Source organism: Arachis duranensis, chromosome 10, assembly GCF_000817695.3.
Source record: "Arachis duranensis cultivar V14167 chromosome 10, aradu.V14167.gnm2.J7QH, whole genome shotgun sequence".
NCBI lineage: Eukaryota > Viridiplantae > Streptophyta > Magnoliopsida > Fabales > Fabaceae > Arachis > Arachis duranensis.
Window position 1 is genome coordinate 7,948,092 of NC_029781.3, and position 23,172 is coordinate 7,971,263.

General features: G+C 33.5%; 3 protein-coding genes across 4 annotated transcripts; 2 read left to right on the forward strand and 1 right to left on the reverse strand.

Moving 5' to 3' along the window:
* The first annotated feature begins 11,984 nt into the window (after positions 1–11,984).
* On the forward strand, positions 11,985–13,620 carry LOC107468884 (uncharacterized). 2 transcript variants are annotated; one of them, XR_008004573.1, is made up of 4 exons: positions 11,987–12,139; positions 12,490–12,564; positions 13,215–13,282; positions 13,382–13,530. XR_008004573.1 is itself a non-coding variant. In XM_052255889.1 (3 exons), the coding sequence occupies exons 2-3, from the start codon at positions 13,255–13,257 to the stop codon at positions 13,618–13,620; spliced, it is 267 nt and encodes an 88-aa protein (XP_052111849.1). In that variant the 5' UTR covers positions 11,985–12,139; positions 13,215–13,254. The 2 variants fall into 2 exon arrangements, 1 of the variants encoding a protein (XP_052111849.1); XM_052255889.1 differs by lacking the exon at positions 12,490–12,564 and having other exon boundaries at positions 11,985–12,139; positions 13,382–13,620.
* Positions 13,621–13,697: 77 nt separating this feature from the next.
* LOC127739585 (F-box/kelch-repeat protein At1g67480) lies at positions 13,698–15,527 on the forward strand. The gene is made up of 2 exons (XM_052255888.1): positions 13,698–14,257; positions 14,589–15,527. The coding sequence occupies exons 1-2, from the start codon at positions 13,698–13,700 to the stop codon at positions 15,214–15,216; spliced, it is 1,188 nt and encodes a 395-aa protein (XP_052111848.1). The 3' UTR covers positions 15,217–15,527.
* Positions 15,528–16,090: 563 nt separating this feature from the next.
* On the reverse strand, positions 16,091–22,279 carry LOC107468883 (suppressor of mec-8 and unc-52 protein homolog 2). Its single transcript, XM_016088260.3, has 12 exons — positions 21,836–22,279; positions 20,698–20,814; positions 20,116–20,253; positions 19,917–19,966; positions 19,448–19,562; positions 19,264–19,312; positions 19,013–19,102; positions 18,338–18,406; positions 18,115–18,238; positions 17,306–17,661; positions 16,798–17,178; positions 16,091–16,557 (listed from the first exon to the last, which is right to left on the reverse strand). The coding sequence occupies exons 2-12, from the start codon at positions 20,742–20,744 to the stop codon at positions 16,276–16,278; spliced, it is 1,701 nt and encodes a 566-aa protein (XP_015943746.1). The 5' UTR covers positions 20,745–20,814; positions 21,836–22,279; the 3' UTR covers positions 16,091–16,275.
* Positions 22,280–23,172: the final 893 nt, after the last annotated feature.

Genomic DNA, 23,172 nt, shown 5'->3' on the forward strand with positions numbered 1-23,172 from the left:
ATATATAAAATAAAGATGTATAAATAGAAGACTCTATTATTAATATAATTAGCTCAATAATTTTTATATATATATAATAATATTATATGTTGTATTGTGTATATATATACAAAGATAAGAAAAAGTATTAAAAATAAAGAGAGAGAGAATTGCATTTGATACTATCTCAATATAATAAAGATAGTTAATATTGCTATCAATATTATATGTAAAGAGTAATAGAAAATAGAATTTAAAATACTTATAAAATAAAAGAAGAGAAATAATTGTAATAGAAATATAAGGAGAAGAGTATTTGATTGTAACATAAAGAGGGAATAGATTTCTTATTACTTATCACAATATAATAGAAACTTATATATTTACTACTTTGATATATTAGAAGTGTATTAAGAGGGAGGAGAAAGTATAAAGAGAGGAAGAGGATTTTTATTGCTGTGTGTAAAAGCATACGATGATGCTTGCTATTTATACATGAAGAATGATACCACTTTCAACTTTCATTTATTTCCATTTGTCTTGTAAATGGATTCATTTAGTCTTGAGAATGAAATCCAACTAAGCCTTGCGTGGTCCATGGTCATCCACTTTTATCACAACAATATTATATTTTTTAGGTTACGTTGGAAATAGAAACTCAATCTTATTCAGGGAAAACTCAAACCTAATTAACTTCATCAATTAAACAAGCAGCCATGGGTTAAGATTTGGTTCGCTAGAATGTCGGGTCGTCGACTTTTACCGATGTTTACACACAATAATTTTCCCCCTCCAATTCTACAAATTCATCGTATAATAACTTCGAGTCTTTATCCTAAATATATAAAATAATACAATTGGTTTTCATTTAGAAGATAGTTACATTTATATTAATCATTTGTTTCAGTTTAAAATATGATTTTACAACAAAATAAATTAATTTTATAAGACAAAAATTATACTAAATTTCTTGGCGGTTGCTAGCTGTTAGCACAAATTTCGACGTATAAAAAAATTTAACCATAATTCATTGAAAAATGGCATGAATAGTTTGGCCATAGAAGAATTCCCCTTCGACCATAGCAGGTAATCGAAGTCGAAGACTTAATGATTTGAGGGATTAAGGAAATAGGGTGGAAACCAGAATATATCACGTTGTAAATATGGATACACCGTAAGAATATGGGGCTTGAAGAATGAGACAAAATAAAATGTGGGATATTACGATAAAGATTTTTTAGGGAGACAAGGTTTTGGCAAAGAAATGAGTGAATATTCTATTTGACTTTTAACAATTGTTTTAAAAGGATAACGAGATCTAAAAAAAATATTTAAATTTTTATTTTATTTTTGGATTGAGTAGTTTTTTGTGCTAAAAAAATAACATTGATTTTTTTTTTGCTCAGAGTTAATTAGTCTCATAAAATAAATTTCAGGACCAAATTTGGTATTTTTTGTCAAAGATCTCGTTATTTTTTGAGGTAATTGTCTGTCTTTTAAAGTAATTGTCAGGAACTATTTTAAATTTTTCTCAATTAGATCGTGGTCAAGACCATTTAAAAACAAGTCTATCTTCGTAATTTATAAATAAGAGAAACTTAGAAAGACTCAGAAATTTTAATTAATAACACCGTATTATTACACAAACTCATAAAAATTTTCAATCTTAGTGACATAATGAAAAAATATAAAGTACAAATACATGTAAATGTTGTAAGTCAACTTTTAATTTATTTATTTTTTTATTATGTTCGATTCATTTCCTTTCATTTTTTTATTTTTGTTGTGATTCTATTTCCATTAAAATTCATCTTTTTTACACATTTATTTATTTAAATTTATTTATTTATTTATTCTTTTCGTCATAAATTTGTCACCAATATCTTGACACAATTTGTTTTTATATTATTACTAAGTAAGTTTTGAGTCAAATTTAATCTTTTTCAAAAGAATTATATCTATTATCTGAACTAAAATCTTAATACAATTTTAATTCGATATTCTCTAAAAAAATCAAAAAAATAAAACACTAACAAATACAATGTATAAGTCCATAAATGAATGTGAGAGAGAGAAAGAGAGTAATTTATATAATAAAATACTGACGGCCTAGCTTTTTGAAACTGTATAAAAAACAAACGACTTGGGTGTTATTAACTTCTGAATCATAATTATTTTTTTATATATTTATTAAATTATTGACAATCGAAACTTTCTTTAATTGTATTTAGAAATAAAAAATAAAATTATCTTAAAAAATTAACAACGACTACTTTGATGAATTATAATTAAATGACAACAATATTAAGTGCATCTCAATTTACATGAAATATATCGAAAGATAAATTAAATGTATTGCTATTTTTTTATTACAGCAAATAAGAGTTAATAGTCAAAATCCTTTTTGAAAGATACTTTGATTTTCATTTTCGTCTCCGAAAAATAAAATTAATCAAATTTGTTCCCAAAAGATAACTAACCTGATCGCGTTAATTCTTTCGTCATCTCCTGTGATGAGGTGGCTAACGCTTGCTGACATGGCCTGTTAACTGCCAGTATGGCACTCGTTTAGTATACCTTCTTGTTGCTGATAAGATAAGTTTATTAGATCAATTCAAATCGATCCCTAAATTCATGAACCCTAATCTCAAATCCAAAGGAATCGAACCTCACATCCATAGCAAATTCCATGTTCCCAGGTTGTCCCTGCTGCCATCGGCGTCACTGCCTACGCCTTTAATGTTGCCATCGCCAGCGCATCGACGTCGTCTGCATCATAGCCGTCGCCTAAAGTAGAACAAAGTCTATCATTAACGTCGCTCTTCGCTATAGATTTTGTCGTAGCTCTCATGCTTGTCCTTCGCGTCCTTGTCTTTCTGACCCTTCACTAGGTGAAAGCCATGGTTGCACCCTCCAATGCAAACAAGTTGCATACAACACTTCCTATTCCGAAATCGCCACCCATTATTACTGCTATCTTACCCTAAACATCATTACTTATGTTAATCTAATATAAGAGCCAAGCAAACAATGATACACAAAATATGGAATATGGAATTTGGTATTTAATTCAAAGGTATGAACTAAACAATGATACACAAAATAAAATTTTAATTACTACTTAAAGTTTATTTGATGGTTGGTAGTTAGGGGAGGTGAACTAGGGTGTTGGATCCGTAACATGTTCTTTCCTTGGTTGTGTGTGTTGCTTCTGGGAAGCCATTACGAAGGATTTTGGTTCGAAAATTGAAAATGTACTGGGTTATTTTCACATCAAGTCTAATATAGATTTTTTAGACTCAGGATTCTTTTTTCCAACCAATGCCAATTATTAGAGACGATATTATCTCAGAAATTCAATAAACAATTGACAGATATGGAGCTGGATGAGTGTAAGAAGACCACATTACATGGTGTCAACATACATGAAGGATGAGATAAGAAGAAAGCAGCAACAACAACTACCACGAGACATATAATGATGATGATGAGCAATCCATGCCTTGAGTGCAATTTCGGATTAGAATTCATGGACTTAGGGAATGATTTGAATTTATCTAATAAACTTATCTTATCAGCAACAAGAGGGTATATTAAGGGAGTGCCACGCTGGCAGTTAATAGGCCATGTCAGCGAGCATTGGCCAACTTAGCGCAGGAGATGACAGAAGGACTAATGTGATCAGATTGGTTATTTTTTGGGGACGAATTTGATTAATTTTATCTTGGGAGACGAAAATGAAGATTGAGGTATCTTTTAAGGACGATTTTCACTATTAACTCTATCAAATAATGTCAGTTCAAAACGACATGCAACTCAATTAAACATGCACAAAATGTCACCAAAAGTATTATAACAAAATTCTATAGACTAGTTACAACAAATTCATGAACAAAATCCTTTAAAAATGGACAAAAATATATACAAATCACTTAAACATGCACAAAATAACATCAGAAGCATTATAATAATATTTTGTTGTCTAGTTACAACAAAAAGAGGACAACAACACCAAGTGCACCTCAATTTAGATAAAATACACCGAAAATTGTTACTAATTACTATACACTAACCCACTTTAAACATAGAAACACTCAAATATGAAAAAAAAACACATTCAAATCTCTCAAACACATGCAAATATAGCTAGGTTAAATTATACGAGAAATATTACGTAACATGTGTACACTGACCTAACAAAGTTATTACCAAATGAACAGTATAATTGAGAACAATAATATGTACTTTAACGCAAGAACACAAAATCAATCTATTAAATAAACAGAAATATGACTATCTAGTGTTTTGTGATCGAAAATGGGAAAGAAAAAAATGAAAAAATTGGACGATTAGTGAACAACACCTTCAATAATTTTTCGTTTTCTGTTTCTGTGTTTCTTGGTGAAGATTTCGAAAATAGCTTTGAGATTTCTGTGATTTTTTGCGAAGATTTTGAGCGCCTTTGAAGTTTGATCGTCTTAGTTTTGATCGAGAGAGAAAATGTGTTTTTCATACTACTGAACAGGCATGTATTTACACACTCTCTAATTTGAAATTAGTTTTTATTGGACTTGGACCAACTTAATTGAATTTGAATGGCCAAAAAAATTTGTATGTGTTCCGGCCAAGCCCAACCATGACCCAAGTTCGTCCCAAGTCATCGATCCGACGGGTCCACCGACCCAGATCAAGAGGATATCCGCACGTCATCTCCCACTCCACAAGAAATTTGCACAGCTAGCAGAAGCTTCCAAGCAGGTGGGCTTGGTCACAAGGGGTCCACCGAGTACAGGGTATAACTTGGGAGGGACCTACCCTTCCCAGAGGTACGTCACCCTTCTAACCCTAATTGGTCGACTATTCGTACAGACTCTGACTTTAGTATCGGGGTGTCCTTGCAGATGGCCCCATCCACCGATAGATCGACGAATAGGCCAAACGCGCCGCTCCAGCAGCTCACGCCTAGGTCCAGATCCTCTCCTTCCCTTACTCCATTATTCACCTTACCGATCCACCAAACACCCGAGCAACCGAACAGTATGTATAACGTAGGATTTTTTTCTAAAATAAAATAAAAAAATAATTATTTCTCTAAACCCGGTTTTTTAACTTTAATTCCTCAAATATGATTTTTTTATTTTTTATTTTTTGCATGTAGGGCAAGTTCGCCGCATCTCTCGGCAAACTCTATAATTTTTACCGAGTTTGCCTGACCTCGGAAAACTTCTATATTTTTATAAAGTTCGCCTTATCCTGACGAACTTTAATATGTTTCTTCATAAATATCAGATTGGGTGAGGAAAAAAGTTGAAAGGTTAACAATGGCAATCATTATCATCGTCTCCAAAGTACACAAGAATAAGTCGTATTTTTTTTTGAAAAATAGTGATTTATAATTAAAAAAATTCTGGTTAAATATGACTTATTGCTGTGTGTACTTGTGTATTTCTGGAGACGATAATAATAGTTGTTATTGGTGTTGTCGACATTGAAAAAGCCATATTTATTGTCGGTGTACTTTACTGCATTTCTATATATTGTTGGAAACGACGATAATGGCTTAAAAATTAGAATTTTTGAAAATTTGGGTGAATTATAAGAGCTAGACGAGTTCACTCTAACAAAAAAATCACATTCCTAAAATTAAGGTTGAAATATTGAATTTAAAAAAAATAATAATTTTTTTATTTTAAAAAATATCGTATAACGTAACTACTATATATACAACTTTTTAGGACCTAAATTGAATGGCACTTTATCAATAAAATAGTTATTGAATTAAATTTTAAATACTTTAATCCATTTATATTTGCTCGTATCATGATGAATATAAAAGATAAAATTATTATACGTTTACGTAATCAAATTTATACTAAAAGGGATGCAAATAAAATATTAAATTTGGCCGAAAATGAATACCTTTTCTTTTAGAGTGTTTGCTAATGGAATTAAAATAATCATTAAAACCTAAATTTTAAAGTTTTTTATTTGTTATAAATAAAATCTTTTAATGTTTATTTTCTCCACAAATAATCTTATAGTCCTAGTTATCTAAAATTCTAAACCCGTACAAGTAATCAATCATCAATGATTACCATAATTAGACCGGGAGATTAGTATTACACGCTATTAGACTCTCACACCAAATAATTAATCAAGTCCGAAAAAGCTTGAAAAATATTTGATTGATATTGGTTTCTAACCATTTTTCTAACAAGTGATTAATCTCTTATAACAAAATTGATAAAATGGTATTAATAAAGTAATTTCTTATTTTCAAAAAATTTAGATGATTCAATTGCTCCATTATATTATTTTTAAAAAATTTAAGAATTGATTGGTTTGTGAAAATATTTTTTAGAGTAAAGTATCGTTTTTGTCCCAAATGTTTGGGGTAAATCCTATTTGTGTCCCTAACGTTTAAAATGTCCTATTTGTATCTCTAACGTTTGTAAAAGCGATTCAATGTTATCCTGCCGTCAATTACACACCATGAACGCTTTAATTTGAGTTTTAAAAATCTCTTCTTAAAGTTAGAATACAAATGTCTGGGATAGAATCGATGATCCACTCTGAAAAATAGCTCATCAAAAGTTGAAACTAATTCCTACAACATTTACATAATTCACTTTTCTAGGACATAATTGAATCTAAACACAAATAGTGGGTATAATATTAAAATCAAACACATCCAAGTGAGACCTAATTGAGAATGAATACATTTAAAGAGAATAATTGAAAAATAAAATCTGATTTGTTAGTATAATTGATAGTAGGATAACATTAAATCACTTTTATAAACGTTAAGGATACAAATAGGACAATTTAAACGTTAGAGACACAAATAGAACTTACCCCAAACATTGGGTACAAAAATGATACTTTTCTCTATTTATTATTTTTGTTTTTGTATTTTTATTTTTTTAAAATAATTTTTATTTTTAACTTTTTACATTTTAAAAAATATGATTGGTTTGTAAAAAGAGAATTTATTTTCAAGCATTGAAAATAATGAAAATATGTTTGGTTAGTCTATTTTTAAAATGTATTTTTAATATTTTAGAATTTAAATTTATATTTTTATTCAATTATAATTTTATTTATTTAATTTTTTGTTAAGTTAACATTAATTTTTATATGGTATCAAATATGAAATAAATTACTATCTTAAAATAATTAATTGCATCCATAATAAAAAAAATTATTTAACAAAAATAACAATAATAAGTTTAGGGTAATATGTGATATTAAACAAAATGGAAGAGGAAATTACATGATTCTACCAAAGCCAAAAACATAACTTGGATCACCTAAATATAGATTATGTAATTCGAATGAGACTGATTCGAATTTTCTATACCAAAAATAATTTGAATCAGTTAAATTCGAATTAGACAAGTTCAAAATAATCCAAATTAAACCAATTCGAATTATGCATGTATTGAATTCAAAGAGTAATTCGAATTACCTTTATTCGAACTACATGCAAAGGTGACTCACAATAGTTCGAACTAGGCTGATTCGAACCAGCCCATGACTTTGACACCCATAGTAATTCGAAGGATGCTCATTCGAATTACAAAGCTTTACCCTATAAATAGAGTTCGAATTGAGCTCATTCGAACAACAATCCCAAACCCCTACCCCACCAAATCCCAGAGAAAACTCTATCCGTACGACTCTAACAAAGTGTTCAACTTCACAATCAACTGATGGAGGATAACCCAGACCGACTATATCGTTTGGAAGGGGTCGCTCACATAGCTGGTGTCATCAATGAAGAGATTAGTGTGCACTTATCCTTTTAAAATACGATTTAATGTGTTATTTTTATATTCATGCGTTTTGTGTGTTATATTGGTAGTTGTTATTTACCATTATTTAGTTATATAGAGTTGTTTTATTAGTCGTTATATTATTGGTTTATTAGTGAGTACAAATACATAGAAAAGTATCCTACCCTCATCCCGATGCTGAGTCCACATCGCATACTCAATCTTGTTAGCCCAATCACACATGATAGGGTCTTTGGTTCGTAGAATATCAAACCAGTAATCAAATTCAACCTCAGTCTTAGCATATGCCGCATTGACTAGAAGCCTACGTGCATCCTTTCCCTTAAAAGTCAGGGAAAAATTTGCAGCCACATGTCGGATGCAAAATGCATGGTATGCAGCTGGTGCTAGCCAACCTCCGTCAGGAGTCTCAAGTGCCACCTTGATACCGTTGTGCCGATCTGATATCACCAGAATACCCGGCTGCGGAGTGACGTGCTGGTGGAAGTGGGATAAGAAAAATGATCAGGACTCAGCATTCTCACCCTCCATGAATGCAAATGCAACAGACAAGATGTTGAAGTTTCCGTCTTGTGTAATCGCAACTAGTAGGGTACCCTTGTATTTTCCATATAGGTGAGTCCCGTCAATATTGACCAACGGTTTACACTGCCAAAAAGCCTCAATACAAGGTGAAAATATCTAAAAAAGCCAGTGAAAATACGCTTGCGAGTCGTCCACCTGCCCACCCACTCGCAAAGGACTGGTCCTCAATACTGCAACACAACCAGTCATTGTCAACTGCACACCTAAGATCCATCATGGCAACTCATTATATGACTCATCCCAATCTCCATAAATGTGTGTTAGGACCTTTTGCTTAGCCAACCAAACCCTCCTATAAGTCGTCTTGAAGCCGAAATGTGCCTCTGTCGCATGCAGTAGCACCTTGATACAAACGGCTGCATCAGCTCTAACCATTGGTAGTATGAAGGCCGAAATCACATGATAATTAAAACTCCTGTGATCGCTCGAGATAGACATGGCCAGACAAGTATGAGGGCAGTTGTACCTTTTTACCTCCCAAATACCTCTACGCTGGCGGAGACCGATCCTAATCAACCATGTGTACCCATTGCCAAATTCGGTACAATTGCCAAGGTACTTGCGATAATCGGACTCCACCACTTTGTACTGTACCCCACGTCGGATGCTATATGTCTTTACACTTAACACAGCCTCCTCTTTATCTTGAAATTGCTGACCAACCTGAAACTCTGATAGGCCTCAGTTACCTTGAGTATGTCTGGCACCAAATCCAATAGGTTCTCCAGCAACCCCCTGCTCTCTCATGGCATCCAAGTCCAAACATGAAAAGTGCGAGGGGTATTGCTGAGTCCCTAAGCTGGACGCTCCGCCAGTCCCAGCTGGATTACTCACTAATAGCACTGTTATCATCGACAATGATGTCCGGCTCCAAATCATCAGCGTCATCATCATCCGGCAATGCATTGTCTATACCATTCGGTGCCCCACGCTGTAATGAAATCGGTACCCTATCAATGATACCAACTTCTCCGTCACCACTGCGGTTGAGATCAACTACAAAGGACGGAGAGGCAACCACCATTTCCCGAGGTGCAATCACATGCACTGATGAAGATACACCAACAAGTCTCAAACTAGAATAGGCTGCCGTTGATGGAGTTTGGATATTCTGGTTCGAACCACCTGAGTTAGAAACCACATCTGCAAGCTTTGCCAACAGCTCAGGTGCCCTGACCTCGAAAAACTGCCTACGACAATGGGATAGAACCTCCAAATCCTCGTCACTCCCTATGATAAATGAATCGTATTTCACATCATCTCGCAAAACTGAAATTGGAATGCGATAGAATAACTTTTAAACCCGTTTCACGACTTGCAACCCCAGTTTCTGTATTATAGAATTCAGAAACTCAGCGAAGCTTGTTGTAGGTTTTAGAAAAATAATGAAGCAATCTTTATCGCTAAACTTAACACCAGAACGTCTTTTCTTTTTAATCAATCCTCTATAGTGCACCAACACTAGAACACTCTCCTCACTAGCCATTGTGTTTCATTTTAACGAGAAGAATTTACGTTCGCACTATATTTATACACGTCTGGGGCTTCATAATTCGAAACACCCTCATTCGAACTACTATGTCATTGCTTCTTTGTATAATTCGAATCAGTATGATTCGAACTACCCTATCACAACATCCATGCATAATTCGAATCGAACTGATTTGAACTACCCTAGGACTAAATGCATGCATAATTCGAATTGGTCACATTCGAATTGCACTTCCCTATTAATTCGAATTGGTCTAATTCAAATTACTATTAATTTTTCTAGTTCGAATGAGTCTCATTCGAATTACATTAAACTGTACTTTTGGGTGATCCAAGTAACGAATTTTATTTTGGTAGAAATGTGTAATTTCTTTTTCTATTTAGTTTAATTTCGAATTTTACCCATAAGTTTACATGACATGATTTTTCAATATATATACAAAGTAAAAATCACCATTAAAACTAAAAAGAAGAAATAAAAAATATCTACATTATTCAACACTTTAAAAAAGTACTAATCAAATTATTTATGATAATTATTCCACATTTAATTTACAATTGCCTCTCTTATCATTTTTATTTATTAGTATTTTATTAATTAATTATTGATTAAATAAATTACTTTCGTAACAAAATCATGTTTTCTTTATTTTATTAAAGAAGAGGCGATCATCGTGTTTAAAAAAATAACGTGAAAGAGAATTTTTTAAAAATATTTAAAATTAATATTTTTAATACAAAAATAAATTATATTAATATTAAAAGATAAATATAAGATACAAATGCAAAATAAATAAAGCATACAAAATAATTATGGTTAAATTTGATTTTGAAAATAGAAGTACAATTGAAAAAAAGAGATTATATTGACTAATAATAATACAAATGAGTATTTATATTGAATACAAATACAAATGAATCTTTATGCCTCTTGTTAATTATTGTTGAATTCATTTTACAAACTTTAGTGTGGCATCCGGCTGTCACGATAGTGTAACGTTTGTACGTTGAAAATTGTTTCAAGGACTAACATGAGTTATGTTCACAAAGTTTAGGGACCAAATAAAGGCAATTGAAACTTTAAGGACTAAATTGAGACTTACTTGTAAGTTCAGAGACCAAATTGAGTATTATCTCAACTAATATCTAAAAATTAAATTCATATTTATTAGATATTACATTCATACATCGATGTTTTTAAATTTTATTGTAATTGAATTTGAAAAAATGTCAAATTTTTAAATTAATTTATTCAATTGATAAATTTACTCATAATATCTATAAATTCATACACATAACATTCATAATTTCATATTAATAACATCCATAATTTTGGACTCATAATATTTATAATTTCATACATATAATGTCTATAATTAATAAATTTTTATAATTAATATTACCAAATTTTAAAGTATGCATCTTATTGTATTCTTCAAATTATTTCATATGTGCACTAATATGTCATGATTTTAATTATTTTAATATTTTTTATTTAATATTCATATCTATGTTTATTTATTGATTTTAATATAACGAATTGATAATTATTTTTAAAAATTCATTTTTTAACTTTTGTTTATATTTTATTTTTTATTTTTTAATAGTGTATACGTAAAATATAAATTGTATAGTAGAAGTTGTTAAATTTTTTTAATTTAACCTCCATTAATTTCTACAAAAAAATTGTATTTTAATGAGTAATAATATGATTGAGAGATATTAAGAATTTAATTTAGAAAAAACAGATATTGATTTTGAAAAAAATGTTAATGACTTCAATCATGCAGAAAAAAGGTGAGCAATCAAAAAATGTATGTCACTTACTTAAAAAAAAATTTTATGTGACATTTCTATATTGTAATTACTCTTTGTCTACTTAAATTAAAAAATTATCTAAACAAATAAATCTAATTGGATTATTGTTTTATCTTGTCAATATATTAAAATTAAAATTTCTAAAAATAATATTAAAAATTAATTTGTCTAACAAGGTTTAATAACTCCTACATGTGGCCCCCTCTCTCTTCCTTCATCGGTGGAACACGGTTGTGCAAGTGCAACCTAACACTGATCTCATTCCTTCGCTGACTCCAATTATTACCATTTTTCTTCATTTTTCACGTTTGAACTCGGTCCGCTTTCTTGGAAAGTCTTTATCTTTCCTACACTTTTGCTTCTAATTCTATAAATACCCTTTGCCTCTTACACCCTCTTCTCTCTCTCTCTCTCTCTCTCTCCATATACTCTTCACTCCTAATCTTATTCTGCTTCCTCTTTCTCATCATGTAAGTCCTTTTTCTCTTTTCATCCTTTTCTTCATCATTATTATTGTTATTCTCTTTCCATTTCTCTTATTACAGATCTAATTAGAGTTTTCTCCGTATGCTGTAATATAATTCTGAATCTGGTTCTTATACTCCTTAAATCTTCTATTGATTTCATACATCTCTGCTCAAATAACAGATTTATATTACGCTCTTTTAACATTAAGTTCCTCTGCTAAATGAATTTCATACCTGAAAACGTTTCAACTTCCAAACAAGGCTTTTCTTTGTCTGGTTAGGTATTATTTTGATTCTTTGTTTGTTTATCTGAAATGTGAAAAGTCCATCTGAACTGTGTAATTTGATTTCAGATCTGGTGGCTACTTCCGCTTCTGGATTTTTCAGCAAAGAATATTGATATCTCATACATATCTTACAGATTTTCAGTGCGTGGAACTGCTAAATATGTTCTAGTTTTGCTTTGTTTTGAATCTTCCTACTTACTTAGTTCTTATCCCATGTTTTGATCTTTTATCGCTTTTAGTAGGTTGATTATGACTTCATATTTGTCTCAACTATGTCACAAGTTGTTCAATTTTTCTCAAGATTTCGTACATAGTTCATCTCTTTTATTTGTGAATTGTTTTTGTGTTGAGAGTTGCACATTTATGAGATTTCAACAAAGTAGTGGAGCTTATCTTTTTGAAGTGTTGAGCTTATCTTTTTTAAGTGTTAATCCTCAATATAGTGTTTTAGATTCTAATGTTCACTAAAATTAATGTGAAGTTTTGCACAATTATTTCTTTGTATGGTATTATTTGTAAGATTTTTGGGATAGAAGCTATGAAAATCAAACGCTTTTGCTGGACAATAGATGACTAGTTGTAAATTTTTTTACATTAAATTGCATAAAAATTAAATTTCTGTGGATTCCTGTCCAATTGATGTGTATATTGAAAAGAATGCCGATTGCTTTTGTTAACCCTCTAGATTGAACTTTTTCCCAGTTGAAGTTTCCCCATTGACTATGTATTCTCTCAAATATTGCTACTTGTGTTGAAAATTGACTTATCTTTCTCCTTGTTTAACATTTCAGCAATATAAACTCGAAGAAAATGGAAGTTATAGGTGGCTGAATGTTGCCAAGTTCTATGGCCTACACTGGTATGACTGTGTTTGTACCTATAATAATTTTGTTGATTATCATTGATTAGTTTATTTTTTTAACTTTAGAATGTAACAAATTCTTGTTGTAATTTATAGATCTTTGGGCAATGTGTAAGGGAGGATACAAGTTTAGCAGCCTAAGAAACAATTCGCTGACGAAGATAAATCAGAGCAATCACAGTAGTGGCAGAACTTGTGTTATGGAATTTGAATCAGACTGGACAAAGCACAGAAAATCATCCGCTTACACCGCTCACGTGATTCGTTCTGCAACATCTATCTTGCCTTGGTCTTGTAGAGTCCCAATTGGTGAAGGGTATCATGAATTCCTTTAATTATATAATTCACATTAAGAGCTCTGTTCATTGTTCGGTTAATTGGTCACGGAAAATTCTCTACATCTTGGAGATATATGGTAAGTGTATTTGCTGATTTGGAAAAGATGCCTGGTTTTGTTGCTGGAAAGAAGAGATCTACAGGCCGAAACATGTGTTTCACCAATTTGGCCAATCAAGACAAGTTAACTTGTTTGCAAACCAATCATTTCTTTGCCTCTGAGGTACCGGAAAACGATGATAGCCCCATTCTACCTGGTCTGCCTGATGATGTGGCAAAACATTGCCTTGCACTTGTGCCTCGTTCTAACGTCCCAACTATTGGTGGTGTCTGTAAGAGATGGAGATCATTTATTCAAAGCAAAGAGTTCATTACTGTGCGAAAATTGGCAGGGATGGTTGAGGAATGGCTCTATTTCTTAACAATGGATACTGAAGGAGAGGGAACTCATTGGGAGGTTATGGATCGTCCCAGTCATAAATGCCAAGCTCTTCCACCGATGCCTGGTCCGGTAAAGGCTGGATTCGGAGTGGTTGTTCTTAATGGAAAGCTTCTTGTTATTGCTGGATATTCAACTACAGATAGAAGTACCTTTGCCTCAGCAGAGGTTTACCAATATGACTCGCTCCTCAACAAGTACGATTTTCTTTTGTGCTTTATCTAGAAATCTATAAATGAGAGTACTTAAATTTTAACATTTGTCAATAGGATGCAATGACATTGTTACTTTCATTTTTGTATCTGACCCTACCTGGTACATAAGACTTTTGTGTTTTTTGTTAATTTAGTTAGAAATCTGGGGAATATATTGCATATGATTAATTCTGATATGAAATCTAGTTCAGCATAGCCTCTTTTCCTGTTCATAATTTGGAGAACTTAATTGTCTGTTAAGCTTGTGAATTTTCTCCTGTAATAATTTTGTAAATTTTTCATGTGTGTGTTCCATTTTGGATATCAAATGCAGTTGGAGCAGACTATCAAAAATGAATGTGGCTCGTTATGACTTTGCATGTGCCGAAGTCAATGGCTTGGTTTATGCTGTAGGAGGCTGTGGATTGGATGGTGAAATTCTCTCTAGTGCTGAGGTGTACGACCCTGACACCGACAAATGGACACTGATAGAGAGTGTCCGGCGCCCAAGATGGGGTTGCTTTGCCTGTTCATTGGATGGTAAGCTCTATGTCATGGGTGGAAGGTCGAGCTTTACAATTGGAAACTCCAAGTTTGTTGATGTTTATGACCCTGAAGTCCACAGCTGGGGTGAGTTCAAGAACGGCTGTGTTATGGTCACAGCGCACGCAGTATTAGGAAAGAAATTGTTCTGTATGGAGTGGAAGAACCAGAGGAAGCTAGCAATATTCTGTTCTGAAGACAATTCGTGGAAAATGGTACCACTTCCACTCACTGGTAGCTCCAGTGTTGATTTTAGATTTGGGATATTTGATGAAAAGCTGTTGCTATTCTCACTGGAAGCAGGACCCTCTTATCAAACTTTGTTGTATGATCCAAATGCAGCTAAAGGGTCAGAGTGGCAAATTTCTGATATAAAACCATCTGGTGTGTTCTTGTGCAGTGTAACAATCAAGGCATGAATATGAAATACTAATGAGGATCTGAACTTTGAAGAGTGGAGTGGAGTGGAAAGACTTCATTGGCTTTTAAGTTTTATACATTTTAATAAAGTTTAGGAAAGTAGTTTGTGTGTGTCATTTTATATTTTCCATTTCTTCCACGTGTTTTGATTATGTACTTCTGCATGTGTCTTTTATTTATTTGGATTACGGTATCATTTAAGTCTTATATGTGGCATAATATGGTGTATTAAGTCCCAGTATGGGAACTCTTGAGTTACTTTGGTACAATTGATTTATTGAATTTGAGGCTTGAGCAGCACTTTTTCAAATTATGGTGAGTGAATGATGATTAACAGTAATAGTCATTTCAATTATGGTCTACATGTTTGTGCGCCTGGGTGACTACTCTCCAATCTGATATGCTTGGGTGACTACTCTCCAATCTGATATGCTAAAGTCAAAGTCAATAATTGAAAGGGAGCATCTATGGTGTGTGGTTGGACCAAAAAAAAAAATCCACATTTATAGAAATAACGTGGTTCGTCTCTCAGTGGCACTTTTTTTTTTGGGGTATTGTGGTACCTGTTGTTATTTCTGTTCTCCTTCACATATTTCTATCGTGTGAATGAATAGCACTTCAGATTTCAGTATTTTATCTCCTCAAATCTAGGATTAGTTTTAATGACATGAGGTTTTTGCGTTACACATTGGGCCAATTAACATTGCAAAACACTGGGCCTATGAACTTGTCCGTTCATGTGATCCAATAATTATTATTTTTTTATTATACTACTATTTATATGAATGCATTATTATTTAAAAGGAAATTATCTTATATTAAATAGATTATTCAATGATCATGCATAATCAAAATTATTTGTTTTACTATGCATTTTTAAAGTGAAAATTAATTAGTCTAATTTTTTATTAGACACAATCAATTAGCGTACTATGTTGATATATAAGGACATATCGTGGATTAAATATAATAACGCAAGAGTTATTATATTTACGGAATGAAATAATAACATGTACAATAATGTTAATTTAATAGCTATAAGGACATAGGAGACTCGTTCAAATTCGAAGCTTCTTTCCAGGTTGTACCTCATCATCATAGTGGGAGCCCCCATCGTCACCATCCATATCCTTTTCCATCTTCTTTCTGGCAAGTATCTTATTGATCTTGTGCAGTTCGTTATTGAGCTTCTGGTCCTTGTTCTGCTTCCGCGTCTTCCGGCCATCTTGCATCTTCACACCAAACTGGAATGCAGCCTTTGGCATTGCTTCCTTCTGCTCATTGTAAGTGGCCCATTCCTCTTCGGTCTCAAAGTCCCACCGATGAAGTCGACCCTTTGCCTGTTCAATGCACATTTTCATTATTATCACTTTTAATACAAACAGGTTATCAGCATGATGATTCTTCTCAAAGGGTCATCTTGAGAATAAAAATTAGTATAATCATTATTATATGTTTTCATATTTATATAACAGTTTTCTGAAATTAGGAAAATATATAATATACTTGAAAATAAATGAAAAACATTGCAGCCAGTTTAATAATAAGAAAATAAGGTAACTGTCAATGCAATTACTTACCCTCCCACCCATATCCATTTTGGACAAGTCATCTTCATCATCACTATCCACTATTTCACGGTTATATTCTTGATACCCTGGGTAACATTCAGAATAACTCTCAGAAATGAAATTGGGGTCTTTTTCTCGGGCATCTTTCTCCCTCAGTTGTTGAAGTCTCTGATCATCTCGCTTAAACACTGATCCCAAACCTCGATCTTTCTCTTCTTGTGTCATAAAACGCGGATCTTGTGGCATATCTAAACCCGCTTGCAAATCATAAGTCTGCATATCTTGCTGAAGGTATTGATCAGGGTAAGCCAGCTGTTCAGCATACTGGTACTCCTGCCACTCTCCTTGGTAGCCACCAGCCAAGGCTTGTGTTTGCATATCATATTCATTCTGAGAGAAGAGTCAGATCAATGAGGGCAGAAAGTCAACTCAAAAGCCACACTCTAATGTTTCTCTAAAAATTAGGGTGAGGACAAGGTACTAAACATGAAATTTCCAGTTATATTCACCAACTTACCGATTCTTGCCATGCTTGAGGGAGTGCAGCAGGTGGCACAGGACCATAAGTAGGTTCAGCAAAATATGAAGGTTTGTCCTTGTTCCTAGGAGACTCTTCCATGTCCTCAGAGAGAGGACTTTGGCTCAAGTCTTTGCCAGGTACGTCATACGCCACACCCTCACCAACAAAAATGTCATCTTCTTCTTCTCTAGCAACAGCTGGGCCTTGTTTCTCTCCTGAATTAGCATGACTTTTCTTCGATGGAGGTGGTGGTGGTGGGATGAACTCTCTTTCAGTTTGATTCTTTACCCTCCCACCTTCAACCTTTGATGAATTCTCTTCATCATATCCATTACCAACAGCCAAATTCTTTCCTATGTTCAAAATGGATGGTGCCAAGAGTACATTAACTATTAAAATTTCCAATAAATTATCAGAAATATATGACTATATAAAAGATAGGGTAGCAGCCTCCCTCTCCAATATTTCCCCGAGTTTCTTTGACATTAAAAATGAATGAGGAAGTAAAAAATATAAAAGTGCTTACCATTGATGTATGTTAAATACAACTTATATAATCGACTCAAGTATGAGCACGATCAATTGAACAAACAAAAACGTTCGCAAATACAAAGATAAAAAAAAGAACCTTAAGAACAGCATCATAATGATGTTTGTAACATAATAATTAGAAAAAAGTCAGATAAATTTTAGTAGACCATACTGCAAGAGATTTTATGAAAATTGCATTACCTGATACAATAAAGCATATACTCTACACAATAACATCAAAAAATTCCAGATGAACTGCTCATTGCAGTTATTACCTTTTGCATCTTTTTCCTTCTTTTTCTTCTTCAAAACCTTCCCAGAAGAGCCAAGACGAAGATATGACATTATTTTAGCAATCCGATCTAGAACAGATCCATCAACGCTAACTGTAACCATTTCCTGTGAAAAAATAAGGGCATGTACATGTGGCGACACATTATAGGCAAGCTATAAAATGCAGAAAAAAAGTGCCACAGAGGAATCAGCAAGATCAAAAACCTCCGGTACTGGACAATCAGCCTTACTACGGTGCAAGGTCGTTGGAATATCATGAGAATATCCACTCTCCTGACATACAAAAGCTGGAATCTGTCAGATAAGTGCTTCTATTCTAGAGAGTAACAAATAAGCTGGTAAAGGATCAGATTAACCGTTCCATCGATTTGAGTTGTAAACCTAAAAATGTCAATATAGCTACCCTATTTAACCTTTCCCCCGTTATTGTTTATAATTATCAACATATGTAATTAAAGTGAATCAGGATGCAACAGCTAGCTAAAGGTCTCAAACATTCCATATCTGATGTCCATGCATATGATGCTACATTGGACAACCTACAGTTCGTAGAGACATAAGTAGAAACAGAAAGAGGCAGCGAGAGACATGTAATATCCACAGCCAAGATGCTTAGTCTGGTGAATGTCCACATGGTGTATTGACTTAAACTAGGTGAAAGAACCTATTCACTAGGAGATAAGCAACTACCGCAAGGATACACAAGATGAAAGCTGTATATTGCCCAATATGCATGTACTTGCAAGCAAACATGCTAATGGCCACACCAAGCATGATAAACAAATAATTGACACACAAAGCATGAAATACAATAACCATGAGTCTCATATCATAAAGAACAAAACCGCATCAATTATCAAAGTACATGGAAATTCTCACCATGTTAAAAATAAATGTCATTCGACCTGGAAAGAACATTTCATTTGTCTTTATGATGGTCTGAGGCTTCACTATCCACTGATAAACTGACTGAAAGGAGAAAAAAAATTAAAGAATTGAAACATATTACTAGAAGCAAGCAACAATAATTCATGAATTGGAGCACAAACTTCACATTCAAACTGATAAAAATAGGAGGGGGGAAAGCTTTAGTTCATATTGTCAGTAAATATTCAACAGAAGTAAAGAACCTTTGCAGTTGATGTGCGAATTGAGACTTGTTGGTCTTCCTTAGATGCTCTGTTGGCAAATCAAAAGCAGGTAGTAAAACTTAGATTCATTAAAAAATAAAACCAAATAATAATTAATAAAGTTTTAATTGACAGATTTACAATAAAATGATCAGTATCACTGACACTTCTGGACTAAAGTTACCTAGGTTTCCCATCAAGATCATCCACAGCATCTGGCTTCTTGTCAATCTCGCTTCTAACTTTGTTCAGCAATGCATAATCTAAACCTTTGACCAAATGTGTGTGCTCCACATCACCTGCCCAAAAGCAATAAACGCAGCATGTTCTGTTTTTAGCATAAGTAAGTCAATATTCAATAAAAGTTACACTAAATATTGTTCACATATGTATTGACTTTACAGTCATGTCTGCAATAGTAGAGGCAAGAACTCTATTCTAGGGCGATATAATCAAAAACAAAAATGACACAACAGAAAAAGAAAGATCATGGATGCACATGGCACTGGAATCCTACATTTCAACTTCCAAAGCATCTTGTAACAATCCAGATCTCAAAAGCTTTAGAGAAAACAACCAAAAACATACTATCATACTAATTTCTTTGTGAATAAGATGGCAAAACTCAATTATACAAGAGTATGAATGCGAACCTCCAAGGTACTTGCTCTTCTCGATGGATAATTTGTGTGCATCAGCTGACCTTCAAAACATTACCAGATTGTTAGTAGCCCAAGCAATGGCAGGTAGCATAATTTTTTTTTTCTTTTCATCTTATTTTGGCCGAGTTAACTAAAAGACGAATGATGTGATATTAGACAACAAATATAACATAAACAGTAGAAAATTCACCTTAAATCTACAGTACCAGGAGGAGCAACAGCGTGAAATGCCAGCTCTGTAGGTTCATAATCAGGATTTTGATCTTCTCTACGCTCTTTAGCACGATCTCTATATTTTGGTGTTTCTGGTTCTTCTGGTTTCTCTTCCCTGTGCAACTTCCAGTATCAGAGTAAGTATGCACATCATATACACGATGCAAACTTTTAAGCAACCCTCCATTTTTTGTTCACTCTACTCAATAAAGATAAGTCAAACTACAAATATAAAGGTATCCATCGAGTGAAAATTCTCCACTTTTATCTTTGGCAATCATTGCAATAAACAATTGTAAATAAGTTCCTGAGTAAGCTTCATTGATGTCGGAAATCCATTCATACAAGGGCTAATCATCCTAAATATCAAAACGGTGGAAAGGCATAGTTACCTTCTTCAAGCTTATATTCTAATACCTGAATATTAACCAATTAATGAAGACAAATGTAGAATTGGGAAAAATGTTGCCCAGAAACACGGAAGAGCTAGTAAAAACATTGGTACACCAAAAAAAAAAGACCTTTTTTTTACAATAAACATGAATTGGATATGACTTACTTGCGACGTATAGGTTTCTCTTTGTAATTCTTCTTCGACACAGTCATTGGTGTAGTGTGATTTTGTCCGGGGCTGAAATCAAGCTGAAATTCCCAATTCGTTCGAAAACTCCTGAAGCTGAACCAAAAAGAATCATGAAGGTTTTTGGAGCAAACTTAAATTACGGTTATGTCCTTCCTACAGACAGACTAAAAGATTCAGTAGAAATTTAGAAATGAAAAGATTTAGATGCTGATAAAAATGTTATCGACAAAAAAAAATATTTAAGAGGATTAATTTTGACAAAAATAATAAATTATCAATTGAGTTATCTGACATTAAGGTTAAACGTTGATGTGTCAGTTAACAATTATTTATAGTTACAAACGTTACTCATACTTTTAATTTTTACAATTTTAAAAAATACTCAAAATTATAATTTTTTTAAATTTCTAATCTCCTTTTTGAGTTAAATTTTAAAGTGATATTTGAATTTGCAATCATCTCAAGAATCAGGATTTCACACAAAGAATCAAGATTTCACAAAAATTACAAAGAACTTTCAGTGTTTATCTCAAGGTTGCGAGAACCAGTCATTGAACTGGTCGAATGACAGGTTCAATGGTTCAATAGTCCAGGTTCAATGGTTCAATAGTCCAACCGTAGTTAAACCAGTTTAATTAAATAATAATAAAATTATTAAAAATTCAATATACAATTTCAAATATACAAATTCAATAATTTCTAAACTAATAAAATTCAAAATTTTTATAATTTGACATAATAACTTGTTCATATTCTATCATTAAAATTCTATAAAATAAATTATAACAAAATAATCAACAAGAATACTCATTGCAATAAAAATTTAGAATCACAAACTCACCTATAAAAAAATTCAGAATCACAACAAATTTCAACAAAAATCTTCCAATCATTCAACAACAAAAACTCAGAATACAGAAAACTCAACATCCAAATACAGAGAATCCAGAAGCAGAAAAACTAACCAAAACAATCCAAACTTAACATCCAAAATATTCAGAATCACATAAGCAACAACCTAACTCAGAACACAATCCCAACTAAGAATCTAGTTCAAAAACAAAACTCAGAAGCCAGAATCTTAGAAATTGAAACTGAAGAAGCAGTGGCTTACCGGAGACACGGCCAGAGAGGAACGGAGGTGACAGAGTGAGCTCGGAAGAGGATCAGTTTGCGATGGCGAGGCCCCGAGCAGAGATTCCCCGGCGAGGCTCCGGGCAGAGATTCACGGAGGAGAGGACGCGCTTGAAGAGGATCGAGCAACCGTTCGCGTCACGTAGAGGAGAAGAGGATCGAGGAGGACGACGACGACGACACCCTCTGTCACTTCCGACGACGACGATGAATGAGGCAGGCTTCACGACGAGCACAGAGACGACGAGGAGGAAAAGAGTGGCGGCGGCTGGGGGGCTGACGGTGGCTGGTGGGGCTTCACGATGTGCAGGAGGCTGGGGGCTGACGATGGCAGCGGTGTTTACTCTGATCGGGTTAGATAGGAGTGAAATTAGGGATTTTTTTGAGAAACTGAGAATGTGAGAGTGAAAGAGAAGGTAGAGGGGGTCGCCGACTCGCCGTTTTGATGCTGAAGGGGAGAACCGGGCCTATAAAAAATTCGGTCGGTTCATTGGTTAATAATTTGATTCGATTGGTTTTTTAACCGATTTTTTAAATGACAGTTTTAGGGGTCAATCGAATCAGTTAGAGGACCAGTTTCCAATTAATTCGGTATAATTGGCTACTTTGGTCCGATTTTTAGAACCTTAGTTTATCTATTTTTCCTTCACAAGAATTAGAAATTCATAAATTCAAATCAACAATATTATACCAATTCATAATCAACATAATTAATCAGCTACTCACTCATTTAATCAAAGTATAACTTAACTGAATAACTAAAAAAAATATAAAATAAAAACCAAGAGTAAATTTCACAAAGACATGAACCCAGAAAAGAGAGAAGACCAACCTGTCCGAGCACGACGAGGGCAAGGCAACAACGATGGATGAGGACGCGGAGAAAGGAGACGCGACGGCAAGGTTGCTTGGGAGCCACGGATGCGACGGTGCAGTATAGGGGAGCCACAGATACAACGGCGCAGTATCGGAGACGCACCGGAGCCGGCAAGACGAAACAGAGGAGACGCTCGGCGATCACGAGTTCTAGAGTCGGAGTGCGATTGGGAGAGACTAAGAGATTGGTGAAATGGTGAGGAAGAGAATCATTCAAGTTAGGGCTCTCTCTCTTAATGTAACGACGTTGTTTTTGTGCTGGGAGGAAAAAAATAAAATTTTTAAACCGGTTGGGTTTATGTTCTGGTTAATGGTTATTAAGGATTTGGAGATTCTGATGTCTCATGGTCAAAGTGTTATAACCGCAAACGGTAAATGTTGTTGTAGCTACCGCGGATTGATAGAAAATGGGTTTATTGTGTTAAAATCATTGCGGGTTTG

Coding starts and splice junctions, on each gene's coding strand:
- LOC127739585 (XM_052255888.1), top strand. CDS start 13,698: ATGGTAAGTGTATTTGCTGATTTGGAAAAGATGCCTGGTTTTGTTGCT. Junction 14,258..14,588: donor TATGACTCGCTCCTCAACAA/GTACGATTTTCT, acceptor TATCAAATGCAG/TTGGAGCAGACTATCAAAAA.
- LOC107468884 (XM_052255889.1), top strand. CDS start 13,255: ATGTTGCCAAGTTCTATGGCCTACACTG. Junction 13,283..13,381: donor AAGTTCTATGGCCTACACTG/GTATGACTGTGT, acceptor TGTAATTTATAG/ATCTTTGGGCAATGTGTAAG.
- LOC107468883 (XM_016088260.3), bottom strand. CDS start 20,744: ATGACTGTGTCGAAGAAGAATTACAAAGAGAAACCTATACGTCGCAA. Junction 18,239..18,337: donor CTGATTGTCCAGTACCGGAG/GTTTTTGATCTT, acceptor ATTTTTTCACAG/GAAATGGTTACAGTTAGCGT. Junction 16,558..16,797: donor AAATGGATATGGGTGGGAGG/GTAAGTAATTGC, acceptor TGCATTGAACAG/GCAAAGGGTCGACTTCATCG.